This window comes from Lepidochelys kempii, chromosome 27 (genome assembly GCF_965140285.1).
Source record: "Lepidochelys kempii isolate rLepKem1 chromosome 27, rLepKem1.hap1, whole genome shotgun sequence".
NCBI lineage: Eukaryota > Metazoa > Chordata > Testudines > Cheloniidae > Lepidochelys > Lepidochelys kempii.
In genome coordinates, this window is record NC_136406.1 from 13,606,148 (window position 1) to 13,630,019 (window position 23,872).

Sequence of the window (23,872 nt, forward strand, 5' to 3'; positions counted from 1 at the left end):
TAGACTGCACGCACTACGGTATGTTTTATGTGCATTAGATAAAGGAAAGAGTGCTTCATGGTTTTGTTTATGTAACAAACTAAGACAACTGTTAAACCAGTGGTCACCAACTGGTCAATCGCGATCAACTGGTTGATCCTGGAGGGATCGCGATCTCTGGCTGCTAAAAATTCGGCAGTGCAGCAGGGCTGCCACTAAGGCTCCCTGCCTGCCCCATCCCCACACTGCTCCCAGAAGTGGCCAGCACACCCCTGCAGCCCCAGGGGAGGGGGAGGCAGGGGTCTCCACATGCTGCACCTGCCTGAAAGCACCGCCTCCGCAGCTCCCATTGACTGGGAACTGGGAACCGTGACCAAGGGGTGCTGCGGGGGCAGTGCCTGAAGAGAGAGGCAGCACGCGGAGCCACGTGCCCTCCCCAGGGGCACATGGGCCCCTTACAGGAGCAGTGTGGGACTGGGGCAGGCAGGGAGCCTGCCTTAGCCCTGCTATGCCGCCGACCAGGAGCTACCTGAGGTAAGTGCCTCCCAGCAGGAGCCAGTACCCCATACCGCACCAGCCCGGAGCCCCTTCCTGCACTCAAACTCCCTCCCAGCGCTTGCACCTCTCATCCCCTGTCCCAGGCGGGAGCCCCCCTCCACACTGCAAACCGCTTGGTCCCAGCCCAGCACCCGCACCCCCTCTCCCAAACCCCAACCCCCTGTCCGGTGAAAGTGGGGGGGGGGGGGAGAGAGAGCGAGCAACGGGGTGGATGGAGTGGGCGGGGCCTCAGGGAAGGGGCGGGGTAGATCCTGGGTTGCCCTTAAATTCAAAAAGTGATTTTGTGTGTAAAAAGGTTGGAGACCACTGGTTTAAAGAATGGTATAAACATTTCATGATGTCAACAGTTATAGAATACTTGAGACACAAGACAGCACACAACCTGAGTGCCATTAAGATATTGTGAGTAAGTCAGACAGTCAAATTAAAAAATTAGTATACTTTCAAAAGGCAATTTATATGGACATTTGGTTCAAAGCAGCTGTTAAAGGAATTCGTTTCTAACACTGCAGCTGTTATACATATGCATATACTATATATAGACAGAGACCTTGACTGAGGAATTTGCCAGACCCTGAATTTGACTTTTAGGTCACAGTACAAAGCTTATTTTTTATTACCTTTTACTTTGCTGAGAGTGAGACGTGGAAAATATGGATTCCAAAAAAATCAGGCCATGTTTGTAGTTGAGACTAGAAAAACTGTACCCAAGTCTTTTCCCAAGAGTAAATCTTATATTAAGAATGACCCTTTCTGAAAACACAAATACAGCTCATACCTCAAATTGAGTGACAGCAGCATAGCGCGTGTCTCCGGAAGGGGTGGTATATTTACTTCTATAGAAACCTTTCATTTTATCATTCAACTCTCCAACAAAGTCTATCTTTAACGTCCCTGTCCCTGTGACAAAAAAAGAACAGATGGGACATGTTATTTGAAGGTGCCAAACAGAACATTTATTTTGTCTGTTTTTTCAGGCCAAGCTATTTAGTTGGCTCACTGCCCTTCTGAAATAACTCTTCCCTCCAATTCGTCCCCACCCACCGCTCCATCGCCAGCACCCCTCAAAACCACCCCCCGCTTTTGGCAGCATCGCACAGAACACTGCTCAATGGCAGCTAAGCTTTAGGAGTAATACAAGCAGAATCTCACCAGCCATGGAGATACCGCAATTGACTGGTACAGTACCTGTGAGGCTTCCGCTTGTATTCACTTTTTCTACTCTATTACTTTATTGTAACCAGACTAAGCTCTACCTTTCTATCTAATTTAAGGACCTGATACAGCAACCATTATAATTATGAGTAAGGGATGCATGATGGGATGCTAATTTTAACTCCACAGGTAGGCTTAGAAAGCCTATTTATATGGAGTGCCTAAGTGGTTATTAATAGAATCTTATGAAAATCTAATACAGTAGTCAAGGTAGAGCTCTGTCTGAGCTCTAACATCTAATTCAGTTACATCCAGGATTTATTCTGCCCTTGATGCCTCAGCACCAAATGGGAACCTGATCTTGCTAAGAAAGGCAACATGCCAATAACCTACAGAATAGAGCACAGTAACATTTGTATCTGCTTAGAATCGTTACACATCTGCATGCAAAGATAAAAATATACACCTTATTCAACTGTGGTGTCAAATTCCAACCTAAAAAAATCTCTCAGCAAACAGAAGTGCCACACAGTTAACAAGGAGTTTGTATATTCAAAGCTTGGAGAGCACTATATTAATTCAGCTTAGTCCTTTCTGGGTAACAAGAGAACAGATAAACAGTCTCTCACATAAATAGCTCCTAAGCTTAACTCTCAATGGCAGGCAGATGATTAGAATCACCTCTGGTGTTCACGAGCAAACTTCACTATTGCTGAAAGCAAACAATCACAGAATCATCTTTCAGTGTCCGACACATCAAAGTAACTTTATCACGAGTGCTGTTTACCTAGTGTGTCAGTGAGAATGTTCTTTGTAGAGCAGGTCTCAAGTCAAGTGAATGTCATTTACAGTGTCAATGCAAATTAAACTTTATTCAAGTGCAATCCAATCACTGATACAGTTCTAATGTAGAATCAACTGTTAACTAAGGAGCTAGACTGACAGTAATTTTTAAGGCTCAGGCACAATTGTTCTTATTTAAAATATGCTCTTGCAAAAGCCTACTAGAATTCTAGAAAAGAGGACCCACAAACCTTTAATCCCATCATTGTGTTTTAATTTCAACCTGCTACTGCCAAATATAATTGAACAAATAGGATTCTTGTAAATTTCAATCTTCTACTGGCTCACAATAATGAACAAACTAGACCAACAGGCTAAGTGCTATATGCATGGAATCAGACTTTGTGCATCTGCACATGAAATGTGAAGCCTGCTGCAGCTCCCCAATCTTTCTTGGAGGAGCCAGGAGAGGAACTTCAAGAACTGAGACAGTGAAGTATGAGAGAATGAAATATGGAATTTTTAAAAGTAGTTAAAATTTTGTATCTTTCAAATCTTGATTCTTTTTTGTAAACAGCTAGGTAGATAGTAACCTGCACTAGATTTTTTTTTTTTTTTTTTTTTTTAAGTCAGTGAAATATTTAAACATCTCTACAAGAGGGGTGTTTCCAACCGACCCAGACACTAGTATTTTACCATACAAATTGCCGTTATCAAATTCACTACAATGCTGCCACTGCTAGGCACCATGATCTCTATAGGCAGACAACGATCACCTGCACATGTTTTCCCACTGAACTACAAATTAATCTACTAATTACTGTGCAAAACAGTTAATAAGCCTAACCACAGAGGACAATATCAAGCACAAAGGATCTGTTGAAAGATTCCTGGAGTTGTCAGCACCAAACCACCACCTGCAGAAAGGGTACTTCTGCTGGGTAATATTCCATAGCCAAGACAATGTGTGGGGCTTGATAGGAAGATTTCTTTAAATGCTGCAATACCAGTAGGCCACGTGATTTCAGTCAGCACAAACACTTAAGTATGAGCATCTGCAGTGTCCCACCAATGTATCAACCTTTTAATCGATTTCTCCCCATCAGGTCAGAAGATAGTTCAGTTTACTTTTCATACCCATTCAGTCTTGGTCCTCTCTGCATGGGCTGCCAAAGGAGACTGCCTAGAAGACCCAACTGTGGTACGGATTTGTGCGAGATGGACATCAGCCCCTCCAGGACATGGGCTGAATCCAAATGCTCATTTTATATAAGCCTCTCAATAACCAGTCCCTTCCAACCTGGGAGAGATTTTAACTCATGTCAGATGTGAAACTATTCATCTCCTAGACTATCCAATGATGTCACCAACCCTAACAACTACTTGAACAATGCTGAGGTCTAAACTGGCCTCAAAAAGTTACTTTATGTTTAGATGACAGAAAGGGAATAAGTATCCTGAGTAAATCTTGAAATAGAGCAGTCTTACATTGTAGTACTTTGCCCTTACTACATCTTTTATTCAGGGATACTAAGGCACTTTACAAGCAAATACTTAGCACTTTGCACTGTGTTTTACATGTTTAAAACACCATACAAACACTCATTAATCCCCAGTTATGGAATCAAGACTCTAGAAGAGGGCTGAGTCTTAAGCAACTTCTGTCATTCCCAGGTCACCAATTTTTCTTGGTCCTCTTCTTGTCTTGTTTTCACCTAGCCAAGACACCCAAAATATTCAGTGAACAATTAAGCTACCTGTTTGGTGGGAACTGAGAACGGAAAGCAACTCTAGCCAGAAAAGAGCCAGAGCAGAGGAGTCATGGTAACCTGAACCATGCCCATTTTCTATGATCCTCACCCTCTTCATATAGGGAGTTCTATACAAAGGAGTTTTTCAATTAACTAGATAATTATTAACCAGGACTGTACAACGATTAAAAAATATTCACAATTAATCGTGAGATAAAAATAGTCACGACTAATTGCCATTTTAATCACACTTTAAATCACTAATAGACCGCCAATTTAAATGTATTATATATATTTTTGGATGTTTTTCTACATTTTTAAATATATTTATTTCAATTACAACACAACACAAAGTATACAGTGCTCACTTTATATTATTTGTTATTACAAATATTTGCACTGAACAAAAGAAATTGTATTTTTCAATTCACCTCATACAATTACTGTAGTGCAGTGGTTCTCAACCAGGGGACCAGGGCCCCCTGGGGCGCTGCGAGGTGGTTTCAGGGGGTCTGCCAATCAGGGCTAACAGACTCGCTGGAGCCTGCATGGAGCTGAAGCCCAGTACCCTGAGTCTCACCACCTGGGGCTGAAGCCTGAGCAATGTAGCTTTGCAGGGGCCCCTGTGGTGTGGGGCCCCAGCAACTGCCCTGCTTGCTACCCCCTAATGCCAGCCCTGGCTTTTATATGCAGAAAAACAGATGTTGTGACATAGGTGGGCCGTGGAGTTTTTATAGCCTTTTTTTGGGGGGGCGGGTGGGGGGGGGGGCTCAGAAAGAAAAAGATTGAGAAATCCTACTGTAGTGCAATCTCTTTATCATGAAAGTGCAATTTACAAATGTAGATTTTTATTTTTAACGTAACTGTAGTCACAGCCAAAGCAATGTAAAACTTTAGAGCCTACAAGTTGAAGCATGAAGGGGCATACGAATGTTTAGCATATCCGGCACAAATACCTGGCTATGCCAGCTACAACAGTGCCATGTAAAGGCCTGTTCTCATTGCCAGGTGACATTGTCAATAAGAAGCAGGCAGCATTACCTCCCATAAATGTAAACAAACTTTTTTGTCTTAGTGATTGGCTGAACAAGAAGTAGGACTGAGTGGCCTTGTAGGCTCTAAAGTTTTACATTGTTTTGTTTTTGAGTATATTCGTAATCAAAACAATAATACAAAATGAGCACTGTATATTTTGTATTGTGCATTGTAATTGAAATAAATATATTTGAAAATGTAGAAAAACATCCAAAAATACTTATTATAAATTCAAATTGGTATTCTATTGTTGTTTTCCAGGACGATTAAAACTGCAATTAATCGCAGCTATTTTTTTTAATCTAGTTATTTTGTTTTGCATTAATCGCTTGCGTTAACTGCAAGTTTAATTGACAGCCTACTAACAACACTGACGCTTTATGGAAACTGGCCCCTCTGTTTAACTGCAATGTAAATATTAATTCTTAAGCTAGTTAGAAACTGGGCCCTAACTGTTCAGTTGCCTGACATTTTCCCATCAGATTGTGAAATTCAGGGGGGGAAATTTTAAACGAAACACACTGCAAAAGGAATACACAATAAGAGAGGCAGACAGACCCATCCCAAGTGACAGTATTTTAACTTGGCTGAGACAAGTAGCATGTCAGTCTGAGGCCTGGTCTACACTACAGAGTTAGGTTGACGTAAGACAGTTTTGTAAGCGTCTACACTAAAATGTAGCTCCCACCGATGTGAGTCGCTCACTACACCAACTTAACTCCACATCCATGAGACACGTAGCACTTAAATCAATGTAGTTAGGTGACACAGTATCTGTGTAGACAGTGTTACTTACATTGCCTGTTGGCTGTCAGCGCCACTGCGGGGCTCACATCTGGAGCTCACCTGCCTCAGGGCTGACAGCTGGAGCCCCCCACACCCCTGGGCAGTATGGAGTCTCCAGCTGTGAGCTGTCAGCCCTGGGACAGCGGGGCTCCAGCTTTCATTGCCCCACACAGTTAAGTTGGTGGAAGCACGCCTGGTGAGGATGCGCACAGCTGAAGAACAAGCACAGTGTGGATGTGAAACACCACTTTAATTACTGCAGCAGTCGAATTATCTTAAGTCGATTGCCCTGAGAGATTTTGGAAGCACCTCTTACCTTTTTGTAGAGTACTGGGAAAGGAGAGAGTAACTTTCTCATCTTCATTTTGATAGTTGAATCCCGTGGCGTGTATTTCTGAAACGGAAAGAGCACTTGATTCAACAAGAGCCTAGAATGTTTCCGTAACTCAAGAGCACTTTATGTTCACACTTCAGTGAATTGAATCCAGCTGAACTTAGCAAAATGCTGTAATCACTAATCAAGATTTCAATTAACATAGAACAATGTAAACCTAAACACCCAAAGAAATACCACTTATTGACAAGGTTCAATGCTCTATTCTCATGCCTCAGAAAACCAATTTAAGCATATTTATGTGGGGGTCATAGGGTTCCCACACACTGATTTCACTCCAAGCTACCACACCTCAATCTCTTCCCACACACACTCCATTGGAATGCTGCACTTACACAACTCTGCAAAGGCTGAGCAACGTAATTGTTTCACAACTAGAGAAATGAGAGCTGTATGTTTAGATTATAAACTCTTTGGGGTGAAGATTGTCTGCCTCTTGTTCAGCACCAAGCATGCTAGTGGCATTTAAATGCTGCTCTCCTGATAGAGTGAAATTCCTGTTGAGATCTCTCCATTAACATGCATGCAGCAGTGTTAGGGAGAACAAACAGAAAAGCTGGTCCAATAGAGATTTGTTTAATTGTCCAAAAAATAGTATTTACAAAAATCAGACACTTTGTTTTAGAAGCTTCTAGATCTCAATTTGAAAAACAATATCCAATTTTTCAAAGCTGGTTCATATACCTTGAAAATGAAACTCAGAGGTCTTCAGGAACAGGGACCTTGTCTTTGTTTAGATTTGTAAAGCAGCTCACAAGGGGCTCCCAGTTCCAGTTGGAGCTGCTAAGCACTACATTGTAAATGGTTACTGTTAAATAATGAATCCAGGCCAGACTGACATATAGAGGAAATCAGCACTCTGATACCAAGCTCATCCACTGAGCTGCAGTGTGCTCAGCGCTGAGGAAGCACCTTGTATTGCTTCCTCCTTTCTAACCAATTCAGTGAGTGGCACTTACTGTGTTTGGAGAGAACTGTTGTGTCCAGCACTTCTCACCCAGGAAAACTGCTACAGCTTTCAAGGTGAGATCCTAGGCCCTCTTCACCCACCCCTGGCCCACACAAATAATCCATCACTAACAAGCTTCGAGAAACGCAGAGCTGTATGTAATCAACAGATGAACTCTATTTTTAATACTGCCCAATGTTCTGAGCTGGTAAATTTCCATTCAACACATTACATGCATACGCAGCATTATATACACAGGCATAGTTGTGGATTTACTAATACACATTTGCTTAATCTTCTAAGGTATTAATATTTAAAGGACAACAGAAATAAGGAAAAGGGTGATTAAAGAAATTTGCTGTGTGATGTTAGATATGAACACATTAAAAGAGGAACATTCCACAGTATCCATTCTCATTACACAGATCCTTGAATCACTATGAACTACATCTAGAAATGACGAAGTTTAATTTTGAAGTATTTCAGAATGACCTCTTTTTCTAGGATCATATATTGTGGCAAGGGGTATTTTCCAGACATGCATTTTTAGATACAGCCTCAGAACACTCAAGTTCATTTTGTCAAGCCAGGAACTGCCAGGAAGAACTCCCTTTTCAGGAATACTGTTTATTGAAAATGTGCTTTAGTTTACTGTAGTATAAAATATTAGGTAACAGAACATGTTGCTCCATTTCTTAAAATGGTGCATTATTTCAGCTTGAAAGTCATGCAGTGTAAATACCATCTCTGTTGACAAAACGTAAAAATTGTATGAATGCATACTGTCTTACCTGCTTGCTCCACAATACTTTACTCAGGAATTAATCAGCACTGATCACAATAGTGAGATAGTCAACCCTCACTATAAAACAATTATAAGTGGAAAGAAATATAGCAGTGACTCAATCCCGAGAGAAAAATGATAGTTTAGTGGACTGATGTGTTGAAAGTTTAGTCTAATAGTTAACACTCTGCCCTTCCATTATTTTAAATTGTCTATACCCTTCTGCTCAAACCACTGAATTCAATTGAAAATAGGTCTGGGATATTAAGACATGAGGAAGACTTAAACAATGCCTTCTGGACAAACGTTCACCAAATACAGCCAGGAAAAAAAAAAAAAAATAAGTGATTAGGTTCCTCTATTCTCTGAGTTTTGTAGAAGGTGGAGAAAGCAAAGGAGCCATTACCAGCAAGCTGTAGGTTAAAGCATACTGGACAGAATGTTGTAGGACCTTTGGGTGTATGGAGGTCTGAAGAACAAGGTACAATAATGAGCTTTGTGGTAAAATGAGGGTGCAAAACTGGTTGCCAGTTGCATCACTAAATAAGATTCACTGGATTTTGACCCTTTCTATCTTTAGATTCCAATGAAAAACAAACCTGGTGTAACAAGACAGAGCACCAGCAATCTGTCGAATGAGGAGGAAGGGGCTGAACATCTGCCTCAGATATTTCTCTGTCAGGCTGCCTGGAAAGTATGTTATCCACCACAGGGGCCAGCAAGTGACGCTGAGCTGCCCAACTGTGTGTCAGCTTGAGGACAGAGACTAAAATAAAGAGCTAAGAAACCAGAGTGGAAGGTCTCTTGATCCCAAACTCAGTGAAAGAACCCTATGCTATCCATACAGGGCTGTGGCAAGGACCTGATCATGAAGTCAAGGATTCAGTGTCACTGCAGATTCAGAGCTCCACCCTACTGAACCTAAGGAAGTACCTGACAGTATGCATAAGGCATGCACATTGTTGCCAAATTTGACACCAAATATTTAATTTCTTAATTTAATTTATTCCCCCGCAGGCTCTAAATCACTGCAAAACAATTGTGCTTAGCATCAGCACATTGTTGTGGTGTGGTTTTAAAACTTTTCTCGTCTGTGCATGAAAAACATTGGGCAACTGTTTTAACCATGGTAGATACATAGCCAAAACAGTCCCCGCTCCCCCAGCCCGCAGTTTTATTTTTCTGCTTGCACAGGAAGAAACCTTGTTTATACATGCAGATAACAGCCATGTTTCACAACAGTTCTTAAACATGGTTAATTGTGTAGGGTAGATGGGGTCTAACACTGTTTAAACAGGGTTGCTTCCAACATTATTTTCCATTGTAGTGTACACAGGGCCTTAGCACTTGATTGTTCGGAGGGGATGATTTTGTAGCTCACAAAAGCTTATGCTCAAATAAATTCGTTAGTCTCTAAGGTGCCACAAGTACTCCTTTTCTTTTTGATGAATACAGTGGGTGCTCTCTGCAACTCTGAAAATAAGGCCTTAAGTATCACAAGACTCAAGAACAGCCTCACTTGCTATCACAAACTTCCTCTGGTTAACTTACATTTTTAAAATAGCAGAAAGATTTAAATCCATGAGGGTAACAAAAGAGAATTTATTCAGTTAATGTTTCAAAAAGGCACATAATTACTGATGATGGTGTCAAATCAAATGTCTCTTCCCAACCTCCTCGCTTCCATATGCATGTTTATGTTAAAATACACAAAAGATAATTACATTTCTATCAAGTCAAAAATCACACTTTAAGTTACACTATTTTTAAAGATTTGAAGGATGCCCATTCAAGACTAAGATTTTTTAATACCCAGCAAAGTATGAATAAATTAGTGATTATGCAGCCCACAAATATTTAAGCCTTAGAATACTGTCTACAATATTTTTGTAAGTGCATAAGAGAACTGCTTGTAACAAATAACTAAGTGCTGCAGGAGGCTGCTGGAATTCCTGATGGAGCTGAATACAAAGGCTCCTGAAGGAAACAGCACAATTTTGGCAGTCTACTAACTTTAGAGGGTTTGGCACTGCCAGGTGGTGAGTTCATCACTGGCACACTAGTATACACACTGGACCAAGCAGCATGAGAAAACAGGAAGAAGTTGTTAGTTCTCAGTTTCTCTAGAAAAGGGCATTAAAAAAAGATCCAGTAAAGTTTCCAAAATATGGGGCACTGCATATTTAACATCAGTTTTCTATAAAGAACATCCAGTATTTTAAATTATTTACTGCACTTCTACAGAGTAATTCCTGAAACTGCACAGTACCCAGATGGATGTGTCAATTAATTATTCCAATTTACAGGCATGTAATACAAAAGTCTAGATCCTGGCCAAAGGTTTTAAGCAGTATGTCCAATCTAGTGTACTGTATTTGAGAGAAAACACAGACAAATACCAAAGATAGAATTATATATGTTAGGAATCAAGCTGATTGTAAAAGATGATTCCGCCTACACTCACTAGGGTCACTGTCCATATTTGGGGGTGGAAAAGGTGCATTAAAATACTAGAGAAGACAGGTGTAGCTTTAACACATGCTAGCTGGCTGAGGTAAACCCCCTCACAGGGCTTACCTCAATACATCAAGATGCATTGAACACAATTTTCCCTAGTGAAAACAAAGACTTTCAGTGGTGTTTTCTGAGCTAAAAATTAAAGAACCTCCTTGGTCATTTATGAGTTAAGTACAATTCTGATACAATTAATGTTGAATCTACATAAATAGCTTTCAAAATACATTCTACATCCTGTTTGCTGCATCAAACATATTAAATACCAACAGGTACTGAGTTTAACAGTACAAACTGTAAAAAGCAGATTTAGTGTTCTGGTTTTTCCACTAAATTCCCTAGAAAAATATCCAGGGGCCTTTATAATGGCATACAGAGGCAGTGTCTCCCCCGCACTGAAATCAGCTTGGGAATTTTTGCCACCAATTCCAATGGCATCAGATTTTGGCCAACAGAGCTCAAAATTGAAGCAACTCACCACTATGCCTATATTTATATTATGACCCCACCCACACTTGTAGAAAAAACATGTTATCTGAGGGGTTTTAACACACACTCCTTGGGACATGACCCATCTCTTCCTGCTCTGCAGAACATCTAGCACATGGGGCACAATATGAAACAGTTTCATGGTGAAATGGCTTTAATATAAAATTGCAGACCAGGGTGGAGAGGGACAAACCATGACAATTCTAACTGAAGTTTCGAACAAACACTTTTACTATGATTTAGCCCAGCACAGTAAGTTGTCTAAAAACGTTACCGAAATAATTTTTTTAGCTATTACGGCTACGGTTAAGATTTTAGATACCAACATATAATAAAGCTTATACTCAATTAAATTGGTTAGTCTCTAAGGTGCCACAAGTACTCCTTTTCTTTTTGGTTAAGATTTTGTCATGGTTATTTTTAGTAAAAGTCACGGACAGGTCACGGTCAATAAACAAAAATTCATGGAGCCTGTGACTTGACCGGTTTCTGAGTAGCAGCCATGTTAGTCTGTATTTGCAAAAAGAAAAGGAGTACTTGTGGCACCTTAGAGACTAACAAATTTATTTGAATATAAGCCGTGACTTTACTAAAAATAACTGGGGGGCAGGGCTAGGTGGGGGGGAAGAATCGCAGCCTTAACTATGGCTAATATTGTTTTAATGCGTGGGTAAATGAGGTCAGCGGGTTCCATGTTTTCAACATTATTTATATTCATACTTAACTACAAAACTTAATCTGTCAATAAAATGGTTTGGGCAAGCTCAAAAACACCATACTGGGAATCCTGAAAAGCACAGTGTTTTTCAAAACTGTGCAGGGAACTATTTTTAAACACTGTTGCTAGCACTTCAGCCTTTTATTAAAGGTGTGCCCAAGCAATCTGCCAGAGTAGAAAGAGAATTCAAAGCTCCTCATCTACCCTCTTCTGGAGTTTAAGTTTCACAGATGCAAGAACTTGACATCTTGTACTTCCTCACTCATCAGCATTAATCACTGACCTCCAGCAATGTGATTTATGGAGAGTTTTCTGGTGATTTTCACAAAGTTTCATTGTTTTTTATGCAACTAAATTAGTTAAAAGAAGTACTACTTTCTCCTTCACAAAAATTCTTAAGCATCACAGCATCCCACTCATCCCATCAGGTCCAGATTAAGGCAATCCAGGGCCCTCAGCACACAGAGTATGTCTGTAGTTTTAGCCAGTGCTCCTACATGTGTTTTTGCCCAAACCCTGCTACTATCCACCCTCATCCATATGCTTAATTGCACTTGAAACCTGTGCTTGCATGCACAGCTGGGGGGCATGGGTTAAAGCCCAAACTGCTTTAGCAAGGGCTAGAACGTGAGGATGGACAAGAGCACTCAAGTGCTCATAGTGCTCCAATGCCTTTCCCACAATTCCCCCTCTCCACCTCCAAAGGACAGACAAGTTCTCGCACAATTGATACAATTAATTGGGAAAGAATCCCCGAGCATCTCAGCACAAATCATGGGATATGCCCACAGACAGACAGAAACGAGTGCAGAAACACTGAGGAAACAATAATGTGGGTAAAGCTTTGCTGTGGAAACAGCTCATACTCAGGCAAAGTAACCAGAGTGCCAAACACCAGGTCAGTTGTGCAAGTGCAGACATATCCTACAGCCCAGGATCCCACGTGGCCATACGATTTAGATAATGGCACAGAGAGTACACTTATAAAGTTTGTGGACAATACCAAGCTGGGACAGGTTGCAAGTGCTTTGGAGGACAGGATTAAAATTCAAAATGATCTGGACAAACTGGAGAAATGGTCTGAAGTAAACAGGATGAAATTCAAGAAGGACAAATGAAAAGTATTCCACTTAGGAAGGAACAATCAGTTGCACACATGCAAAATGGGAAATGACTGCCTAGAAAGGAGTACTGCGGAAAGCTATCTGGGGATCATAGAGGACCACAAACTAAATATGAGTCAACAGTGTAATGCTGTTGCAAAAAAAGCGAACATCATTCTGGGATGTATTAGCAGGAGTGTTATAAGCAAGACACAAGACTGCTCTACTCCGCACTGATGAGGCCTCAACTGGAGTACTGTGTCCAGTTCTGGGTGCCACATTTCAGGAAGGATGTAACAAATTGGAGAGAGTCCAGAGAAGAGCAACAAAAATGATGAAAGATCTAGAAAACTTGACCCACGAGGGAAGATTGAAAAAATTGGGTTTGTTTAGTCTGGAAAAGAGAAGAGAGTGGACATAACAGTTTTCAAGTACGCAAAAGGTTGTTACAAGGAGGAGGGAGAAAATTTGTTTTTCTTAACCTCAGAGGATAGGACAAGAAGCAATGGGCTTAAATTACAGCAAGGGAGGTTTAGGTTGGGCATTAGGAAAAACTTCCTACCTATCAGGGTGGTTAAACACTGGAATAAATTGCCTAGGGAGGCTGTGGAATCTCTATTGGAGATTTTTAAAAGCAGGTTAGACAAACACCTGTCAGGGATGTTCTAGATAATACTTAGTCCTGCCACGAGGCAGGGGACTGGACTAGATGACCTCTCAAGGGCCCTTTCAGTCCTATGATAGAGCCATCTATTGGGGTGGTGTTGATAGGCCCTTCAGAGCATTAGGTTTTTAAGTTAACACTCCTTTGAAATGCACAAGGTGGTTCACGCTTCTCAGTTCAAATTATCTGCAGACTCAAGCAGGTATCACTGCATATTGCCAAGCTGTTCACAACTACCAGACACTTAAATTTTGTTTTTAAAAGACAGTTGAGATTCTGATATAATCATATTGACTGGGGATCTAGGAATGCCTTAATCAGGTCCTGCATCCTATTAGTGGTGGTTCACTAACTTCCTGTGGGACTGAAAAGACTGAGGTGGCAAACATCAAGCAGCAAAAAATTCAAATCAGGAGTCGCTGGCAACATTTTTTTCAAAAATTGTATATAGAAAAATTGCAATGCTGAAATAGAAAGGTAGTGCTAACTCAATTATTTGGTAAAATTAACAGATAACACTAAGTCTGTTTGCAATTCTGTATGTGAAATTGCTGATTATTACCCTCCAAGCACCTCAACATTCATGTCTTTAATAACGAGTTGCTTGTAATCCGTGAATTATCCAAAATGCTCTCCAAGCTAAATGAAGGTGAAAAATAATTAGCCAATGATTATGACTTCAGCAGATAATTTCACACCTCCTGAAAATGCAGACTTGCAGGGAAATCAAACTACTTAATATCCAATATTAAATAGGAGTAAAATACAATCCCCTGAAATTTAACTTAAAAAGGCAGTTAGTTACACTTGTTTTCTTAATCCCTTATTTAGCAGAGCATGGCCATTCATTTGGACAAAGCTAATATGGCTAATGCATAACTATTCACCTTAACCAGAAGTAATGGCCATGTATAATAAAAATTAGGCCACAAACACCAAAAAAAGTATAGGCCCAGGAATCTAGAAGGCAACAAATAATCAAGTCATGAAAGAAAACTCACTGAAGTGAAGGAAGAGTTTGCAATAGAAAATTCAGAGTAACTCTAAACTGAGCTTCATGGTTCCAGTATAACGTTAGTTGGTACATGTGGCAAGTTCACAGATTTGTTGAGAAAGTGCTATTTCTACACTGTTACTTTTCAGCATAGAACCACACTTTAAAAGGAGATAAGACATTATCTCGCCTCACATTTAACAATGTATACATCAAGCAGAAATTCTTCCCCAGAGTTATAGAATTAAAATGGGTAGCAATTCCTCACTGCAGCCTGTAAAGGAGAAAGTTTACTGATCTTACAAAGATTCCTATAATTCTTCTTTTAAAATCTAATACATAATATTTATATTGACCCTTGTAAAATGTTTGTATTAGTAGCAAAAGTTCAATTGATTTGTTTTATATTTGCATCCCTTTCTAGTACAATATTTTGTATTTGTGATCAATCAAACAAATATCATGTAAAAGCAACGCACATTATCACAATAGCAGCACTAGTAAGACAGACTTCTAAGTAATAGCAACAGGTGCCAGAAAAGAACCTCTACAAATGGCCTGCCAATTCCATGCAATTTTACTTTGAAATCCATTACCATTTGGCAGCCTACCCAACTGACTTAAATGCCTTAACCCTATAAAGAAATAGCCAGAATATAAGAATAAACCTTGTTAGGAATGCATTTTCTATGTAACAAAGCTATGTATTTATGCTGCCACAGTTTACCACAGTCAAAGTAATTAAAACTCAGGATGAAGTGTTTTAGCCACAGACATTTCTTTTCTATTTTCCTTGATTATGAAAACTACAGAAGGACAGAACATCAATTATTTTAAATGATAATTTTCTATACTAAGTTCTGCTACTGGTATTTCAAGCTATCCAGTAAGGATACCAACACTGAAACAGTATAAAATGGATGTCACAGGGAAACTCTACGAGGTTCATTTCAGAGTATGGCAAATGGGGGGCAATAACTAAAAACAGGAGGTGCAAAATTTTAAATCTCTTGGGCTTCACTTTAATTTTGCGGGAAGACAAGGTTTTTGGAGCCACGATTCAGCCTTTCTTGCTTGGTCCTGCCATTTCCCCAGTACTGGAACAGACTTTTCAAGAGGCAGTATGTACACGTGGTGGTTTTGTTAGGTAGGATAAATTCTACATCTTCGGCCATTGTCATCACTCTCTTCACCTCCTCACCACAAGCATGATACATAGCTTCAGGAATGCTAGCAATATAGTGTGTCTAATGAGACTAAAGATCACTAATGACAGTGTGCAATGTTGTCCTGGGGGATAAAATGTTTGTGAAATCTATGCAGGATCAGAGGGAGGATACAGCCCCATACCCTGAATTAAATCTTGCATCTGGAAGAAGCTAGCACTGCATACTCCCATCATCAAGTCTGAATGGACAGATTCCAAATTGTTTGGCAATGCTCCCTGCACCACAGTCTTGTTCTTTCACTGCCCACTGAACTTCCTGCATTAAGTTCCACTTTCTCAAAACATACCCATTGAACGCTACTTCCTTACAGCCTTATCTGCTGGGGCACTATTCAGCTGTTGACAGCCAACACTGGGAGGTCCTCTAATTACTTTCCTGAAGTTTGCAGAAAATGTCACCACACCGAAGACAAAAATCAAACCAAATTAAAAACAAAGCCTGCTCGTGGATGTTCCTCTGGTCACACAAAAACCTGCACTTCTGACATATATAATGGACACTTCAATAAATCTTTTCCTGGTACATCACTGCAGAAGGAACATAAGCTTTCCCTATCTAAACCTAGTCAGGAGAATTTTAAGCTTCAATTTTTCTTAAGTGTTAAAAAATGTAATAGGTCCCATCCCACCAACTCCCTTTCATTTATCCAACAACTGAAGACGCTAAGAAAATTTTAACCTATTTAAAAGAACATCTTCCAAATCCAAACCCACAGTAGCTCATTCTATTTATAACAAAATTTAAAGGGAATGCTTCACTGACATCACTATCATAGCATTCTCTTCGGAAAGTTCTGCAGAGGTTTTTTACGGGCTGGAGAATTTAAAATGTACTCTTAGCAGCTATTTGGCCCGCTGTGTATCATGTTTGTACTATTAAAGATTCCATTAAAAATATTAAGAGCTCACAAACAAGTTATTAAAACATCCTTAACTCCCCTTATTTTGTAAATCTACTGCATAGTAAGCTAAGCGTTTCTATATCAAGGACCATACTGCCCACACCTAGGTCATCTCATGCTTTCATTACTATAATTTCTCTCCACCCTCCAATCTATTTAAAACACCATTGCTGAAATCATCTTCTCTCACCACCTTGACCACGTTACACACATTGTAATCTTGAAACTCTTCACTAGCTTCCCATATCAATTGAAAGTTCCAGTCCTCTGTGTTAAGGCCCTATGTAATCTCATCTCCACCTTTCTCTAGTCTTATTTCTTCCCAGTTGGGACCTCTAAATACTCCTGTTGTCTCCTATATCTGCTGAGATTCATGCCTTCTAATCATGTTGCTCCTATGCTTGGAACACTCTCACTCGCATATACTAAATGCCTTCTTCCCACCTTTGCCCATGAATCTTTCCTACACTGATCTGACCATCGATTCTACCACACCTCCCTTACCTGCACTGTTACCCCATGTTTTGTCATTTGTGTTGAACTGCACACGCCTCACAGTAAAGACCATGTCTCACCATGGTCTTACATAAATGGATAACAGTCAACCTTAAACATCCCTTGAGCTGAAATGCTAAAGCACAATAGGGTAGAATTCCAGCTACGACTCAATTTCCCTTTTTGTGCAAATTAAAATAGACTATTTTTTTAAACACAGTGTGTAGAGGAATTAAACTTCAGCTTTGGACTAACACCTAAACTCTAAAAGCATAAAATTATTTGTAATCTCAGCTCTTTCACTCACCCATTTAAATAAATGCTCAAATAATAGGTCTTCTTTCTATGTATCCCTTTTGAATCCACCAACAAGGAAAGAGAGAGTATCTACCTCTTCTTTTTTGCCACTTTCCTATTCAGGGCTGGTAAAGTAGTATCTGCCTACTACCCAACATTTACCATATTTTCCCCCCATTTCAGAACTAGGAGTCCCAATGAAGAATCTGCAAATCAAATTAAGAACATCCACTACATTACACATTTAAAATCTATGCACAGCAAACTAAAGTAGACTAGAGTTTGGTGCAACAGCTAAGAAAGTCTTGTGACAGTGCTCACCCTGTGAGTGACGGAACTTCCAGTGTCAAAAGCATTGAGAGGGAACATGTAACAAACTGCATCAAGAGTAGTTCTTACCTTCATCTCCCTCTGGTGCATAGGAGGCAGTAATAATGTCAATGTCAGCACAATTCATCACAATTTGATTGGTTGCCTGTCTCACCTGCAAAAGAAGTTCTATCAGCAAATGTCATGAAAGGCTCATACACATTCCCCTTTAACATTATCTTTTGCTTGGTATTCACTTTGTATCTTCATTTAATCTGACATCACGAGTCATTTGGAATTAGATGAAATATTGCAACGAAGTAGCTACTAAGAAAAAATATACCACCACATCCTCTCCTTTTCTTCCATAAAATCATTTACTAGAACATGCATATTTACATTACATTCAGACCATTTCAACCTATTTATTATTACTCAGATTATAAATTTTGGGGGGCAGGGATCTGTATTAAATTTGTAGAGCACACTAGCACAATGGGGCCCTGGTCCTTTACTGGGGTTTCTAAGAACTGTCCCCATGCAAATAATAAATACTTAGAAAAGTTAGAGATCTTCCCAGTTAGTAATAAGCAATAATGGATTACAGTAAAAGTGGAGAGTATAACTACTGAAGATGAGCTAAAACATCTTACACTGTCAACAGTATTTAAAAATTACACAAGAACTTCATAGTACAGGAACATCTGCTGAAAGGGTAGTAGCCTTTAACTTCTAGTAAAAAGTTTATCTTCTGACAACTTATGTCTGTACACACATTGTTTATTTTTTAAATGGCTGGCTACCAATATAATAAAGTGCCTCACTTCTACAACATCTCACTTGGATGCAAAAGCTTGAATAGAGAGTTGCCCAAATTAAATACCAGTCTACTACAAAATGAGTACAATTCTGGACGAAATAAAATTGGAAGTTTTTAGGAACTGCTTGTCTCCCACAGTGGCTAGTAACAGATAATTCAGAAGAAAGTGTATAAACCTGCATGATAGAAAAATACACAAAACACCTACTGAGGCAGTTTCATCCTAACCATAAGTAGTTAGCGATTGGCTTAGTCCTGAGGCAAAAGGGGATAATATTCTTTACACTCTTTTATCCTAACTAGTGTAACTATAAATATTTTAATAAATGTATAATTATTTTGTGCATACTACAAAGCTTTGCCTCAATCACACTGTGGCAGTATGTTCCACAGAACTGTGTATTGTGTAAAGAGAATATTTCCTTCTGTCAGATTTTGATATGTTGCCTTTTAATTTCACTGGGCATAAAATAACCCAACAATATCACCCAGTAAATTTAATGTGGTATCAAAGTACCAAGAAACATATTTCCATGATATGAAACTAAACAAACGTAACAGCTAAAGTGACATGATCTAGATCTGGCAAAGAACTAGTCTTTTCCACATAGTATACAACTCAGGAGGTTCTACATCCCCTCCCATAAATATAACCTTCATAACCAACACAGATTTCAGCATGAGATTATGAAAGGAAATTTCTTATTTAGGTTTAAAAAAAAATGAAGGGACACAGTCAATCTGGTTTTCAGAAAAAACTAGATGGTGTAAAAATTTTTTTCTAAATGGTGCTAAATTGGAAGACCCTTATTATTCAACCTACTACTCCAAATTCCTCAACTAGTTGAGATCTTTAAAAGTGGAATGATACATGAAAGAGCTATCCCAAGTTCAGAAAATTCCAAAGTTAACAAGTCTTCGGCTTTAAAAGTTCTGAATAGCTCTAAACACACAGAACTGTTTTCATTAGAACACAGTGCCTGAAACACAGTAGAGGTTAGGACTGATTGGAGACGACTTCATTGTCAAATCTTTGTGAGGACGCACTATTTTTAGATTTCCCTTGCCTCCTGCAAACACAAGCCAGTTTTACAAAAGGGTGCAAAGTGCTGGAAAACATTTACAGGAATCAGGTTAACCGTTAACATGTGATGTTTACTCTATCAGCCCCCACAAATATCAGGTGAAATCAGCAAATTAATATGACTATGCACCAAGAATTAGAGAGTACACTTGTGATGCTATAATTATAAGCACAGTTAAAAAAAAATCTTCAGACAGGGAAGCTGGTTCTCAGGGAGCCTCCCCCCGTTCTATTAAAAAGAAAGTAGGACTCAACTAAATCTTTAACAAGTCTTCAACAATCCTTAAAGACGAGGCAGAATGACAAAATCCATGCAAAACACTCCACGTTTAAACCATTTCTACTTTGCCAGAACCTAAATCTTAAATTTATCAGACATTCATAGTGCCTTATGGAGACTGATATCTTTTAATAAAAACTACATATTTAAGTGAATACTTAGAAAACACAGTTTATAAGCTTGAGAAGTTTGTTTTCTGGAAGACACTTATTCTGCTCATGTAGTAGTTTGTATTCATGAACACAATCAAGTTAAGAAGGCAAAAAGCACTCTTGATGGATGCGGTACATTCATTTCCAAGATTATAAATATGTGAAGTGTCACCCTTGCTCCACACAGCTGTACAACATAATTAAGCTGTCCTTCAAACAGATCAGGTTGATCAAGGAGATTCAGTACAAGAAAAAGATGGAGAGAAGAAAAGAAGTAACTACAGGGCCAATAATAACCAAAATAAAAACACTTGCAATAAAACTGAGATGAGATGGGTGCTGGAGTTTAAATACCCAGCAGATCCCTCCAGAATAGCCATCCTGGAACAGACTAACAGTCTGTCTACTATCTTGCTACTGGCTGTAGCCTAACAACAGGGAAAGGTGAAGCCCTCCTCCAGTTCTCCTCCTGCTCCTCCCACCGTGTTTATTTCTCTGGAGACAAGAATTCCATCGACCCAAGTGGGAGATCAAAGTTTAATATTTTGAAGCACAAGTTTCCCCACCTCTCTGTTACCAACTTGAACTGGCTTGTTGATGTCCCAGATATATTAACCATATGAAGTCTCAATGGAAACAACAATTGCTTTTCCATGTTCTCAGAGGAAGAATAGTTATAATTGTTTTACTGAACTCAAACTCAAAGCTAGTTCAATTTCACCTCTTCAAATACCAGTAAAAATTTAACTGTTTTCTTAAGTTTTCCTTGGGGATTCATTTTCAAAATGGTGTACATATCTGAAGAGGAGTGTCTACTCATATTTGCATACACAATTAATTTGGAGGGGTCTATAAATTTCACTCTCAAAAAAGGATGCAGAGATTAAGACTACTTGAAATTTTACTTTTCATTGTCCAAATTAGACATTGCAAAGATCTGAAAATTCAGAGATAATACTTTCACTGAAGTCAAAATATTCATGTAAACCAGCAGCAATTTAAAATAAAAAGTTCATGCTACTGCAAAAATGACCAATTTCATTGGAATAGAAGGGAACTAGACATATCAGGCACCTCATTAAGAACTGAAAAGGGTAAAGGCTAACACTCTGGCTATCATCCATATCAAACTACCTTAGCGCAAAGAATAGTGATCATTGAACAGCTTGCGTCCTTGAGTAATAAGGGAAGAAAGGCAGTGAGTCTGTGGACAATTACTGCATAGAGGCTAAGTAACTTAACTATCAAGGAAGCTTGGCTCATGGAATCCTTTTATAGTTTCCATTACATAATAATCAATAAAGTCTGAACTGCATTTATTGGACTTTGCCAACCAGAAAGCCCAACCGCATTCAAAACTTTAAAAGTCAAGCCATTCCACAATTCATTACAAGGGAAAAATTAGACAGTGTGGCGAGATTTCACTCTGAAAATGTCCAGTTTTTTTATCCTTTAATTCAGATGTATTTTAAAAAGCTTATGTATAGTTTTAGTTTCAAAGGTCAAAGAGCATGGAGGGTTCCACCCCCCCCCATACACTTTTTTATAACTCCCATCACCAAGGCTTCCTGGTGTTCAGATCAAATTTAACATAGATGTATCCATGTTTAACACATTAATAGGTGGGGCACAGGAAAAGTCACTTACAGATTACCTCACCTAAACCATAATTCTGAAAGTCTGAAACTTGTGAACATAGATATTTTCATAACTGTTCCAAATATGAGTTGAAGATGTTCAGAATTTTTTTGATTAGGTACTGAAGCAGAAGAGTAGAGGGAAAGAAACCTCTTTAGGATGTCTGTACTATTTACAGCAATTAAAAAACAAGACATCTGGATAGTTCTGATGGCATCTGAATCCACTTGAACTTCAGTCTCAAGTTTTATTCATCAGAAGCCTCTTTTTAATACCACTAATATCTTAGCTTGTAAAATCTTTGGTGCATGGACTCTTTCTGTGTACCGTACAGTTTGTTAACACTAGATAAATAAAACCCGGTAATTTAAAGTTGTCCGATGGTTATTCTAAATATAGAAAAGGAGTACTTGTGACACCTTAGAGACTTAGGTGCCACAAGTACTCCTTTTCTTTTTGAGAATACAGACTAACACGGCTGTTACTCTGAAACCTGTCATTCTAAATATAACATTCCAACAAGCATGTACTCAGTCCTCAGAGTCTGCCAAACATTTGATTAGTATTTTACTCTCCAGAAATATGAAAACTAGTTCAGAGCCTAGAATGTAAACAAATACACAGAGAGATCTTTCTTAGAACTGAAAGATCAATCATGGCAATGAGAGAAAAGCAGCAGCAGTTACATTTATTAGTCCTTATCTAGGTAACCACATTTTTATTCACCTACATCTAGATTGGATTATGGTAGCCAAGTAGTAAATCTTCTAATACTGAACACAGTATTGCTCTGCTATAAAAAGCTGTTTCATATTTCAATCAGCACTTGATTCCACTATTTTCCTATAGCATTCACACACTTCAGAAATGTTTAAGTTTACACAATCCCTATGTAAGTGTCTTTTTAATGTATAACAAAAGATAACTGTTTAGTCTGATGAATTATAGCATTGCACAGAACTGAGAAATAAGGGGTTTTGCCAGTTTTGAAAAGCAGGAGGAATAGAGAGTAATAGCAGGGACCCCTGACGGTGAAATATAAACAGATTCAAACGTAGTGCATTACCTTTAATCTTCAAACTCAGATCTAAATTAGAGTACTACAAATCCAAACTGCTATACTGGACTCTGACTCAAAGCGTATGTCTACACTGGCACTTCGCCGTCAAAACTTCTGTTGTTCAGGAGTGTTAAAAAAACATACATCCTCGAACAACATAAGCTTTACCGACGAAAAGCAGCGGTGCGAACAGCAAGCAAGCTATAAAAAGCGACAGATGCGGGTTAAAACATTGCTAAATATATCAGAATATCCTGAAGGCATATTAAAGGGATTGGGAAAGGAGAGATTTAAAAGGTCCATCCATTTTATATTGCACAGCCAGCCTTTTAGGCAGAAGATACCTATTGTGCAGCCAAGTAGACTTTTACTGGCAGTTTATACACAACAAAACTGAACTATCATGAGCTGATGTTCTCCATGTTTAATATGATGGCTTACAATTTCCAATATGTGCAAACCAGCAGAATCATGCTGCCCAAGGCTGTCTGAAGCTCTGAGCTGTTACGCCCTTAACTGGACAGGTAATTGTTCAGAGGCACTACAGCATTACAAACTTTAATTTATAGGATTAAATCAGAAGTCGAATGTTAGGAGTCAGCTGATTGGTTTTGTTGATAGCTAGCTCAGATTTGCCTTTTCAATTTGATGCTGCTGAAGAACAGTATGTTAGTACATCCCTTCTTTGTTCCTGGTCCAGCATTAAGCCTTTTGGAACGTGGAAACAGAATAGACTTCAATTGACCTAGACATTGTGTAATGACTGTGCTGAGTTGATGGCTGGATCCTTAGAAATAGAGTTACAACAGGAGACTTCCATGAACTGAAGACTTAACTATCTGGCAGTTCATATCTTTTTCTGAATAAACATTAATTATGTTCATTTAAAACAGTTCACAAACAGGTACTTGCAACAGTTTGGACTATTGAGAGGAAGTGTGGTTAGGGAAC

At 39.1% G+C, this 23,872-nt stretch overlaps 1 protein-coding gene across 1 annotated transcript in view; it reads right to left on the reverse strand.

Annotated features, from left to right (window-relative positions):
• The window catches only part of NPEPPS (aminopeptidase puromycin sensitive), a 62,636-nt gene that overhangs the window by 33,681 nt on the left and 5,083 nt on the right, over nt 1–23,872 (reverse strand). Inside the window, exons 2-4 of the mRNA XM_073326253.2 lie at nt 17,978–18,062; nt 6,364–6,441; nt 1,316–1,437 (exon numbers count right to left, since the gene is read on the reverse strand). Coding sequence (XP_073182354.1) covers nt 1,316–1,437; nt 6,364–6,441; nt 17,978–18,062 — 285 coding nt within the window. The remainder of the gene's footprint in view (nt 1–1,315; nt 1,438–6,363; nt 6,442–17,977; nt 18,063–23,872) is intronic.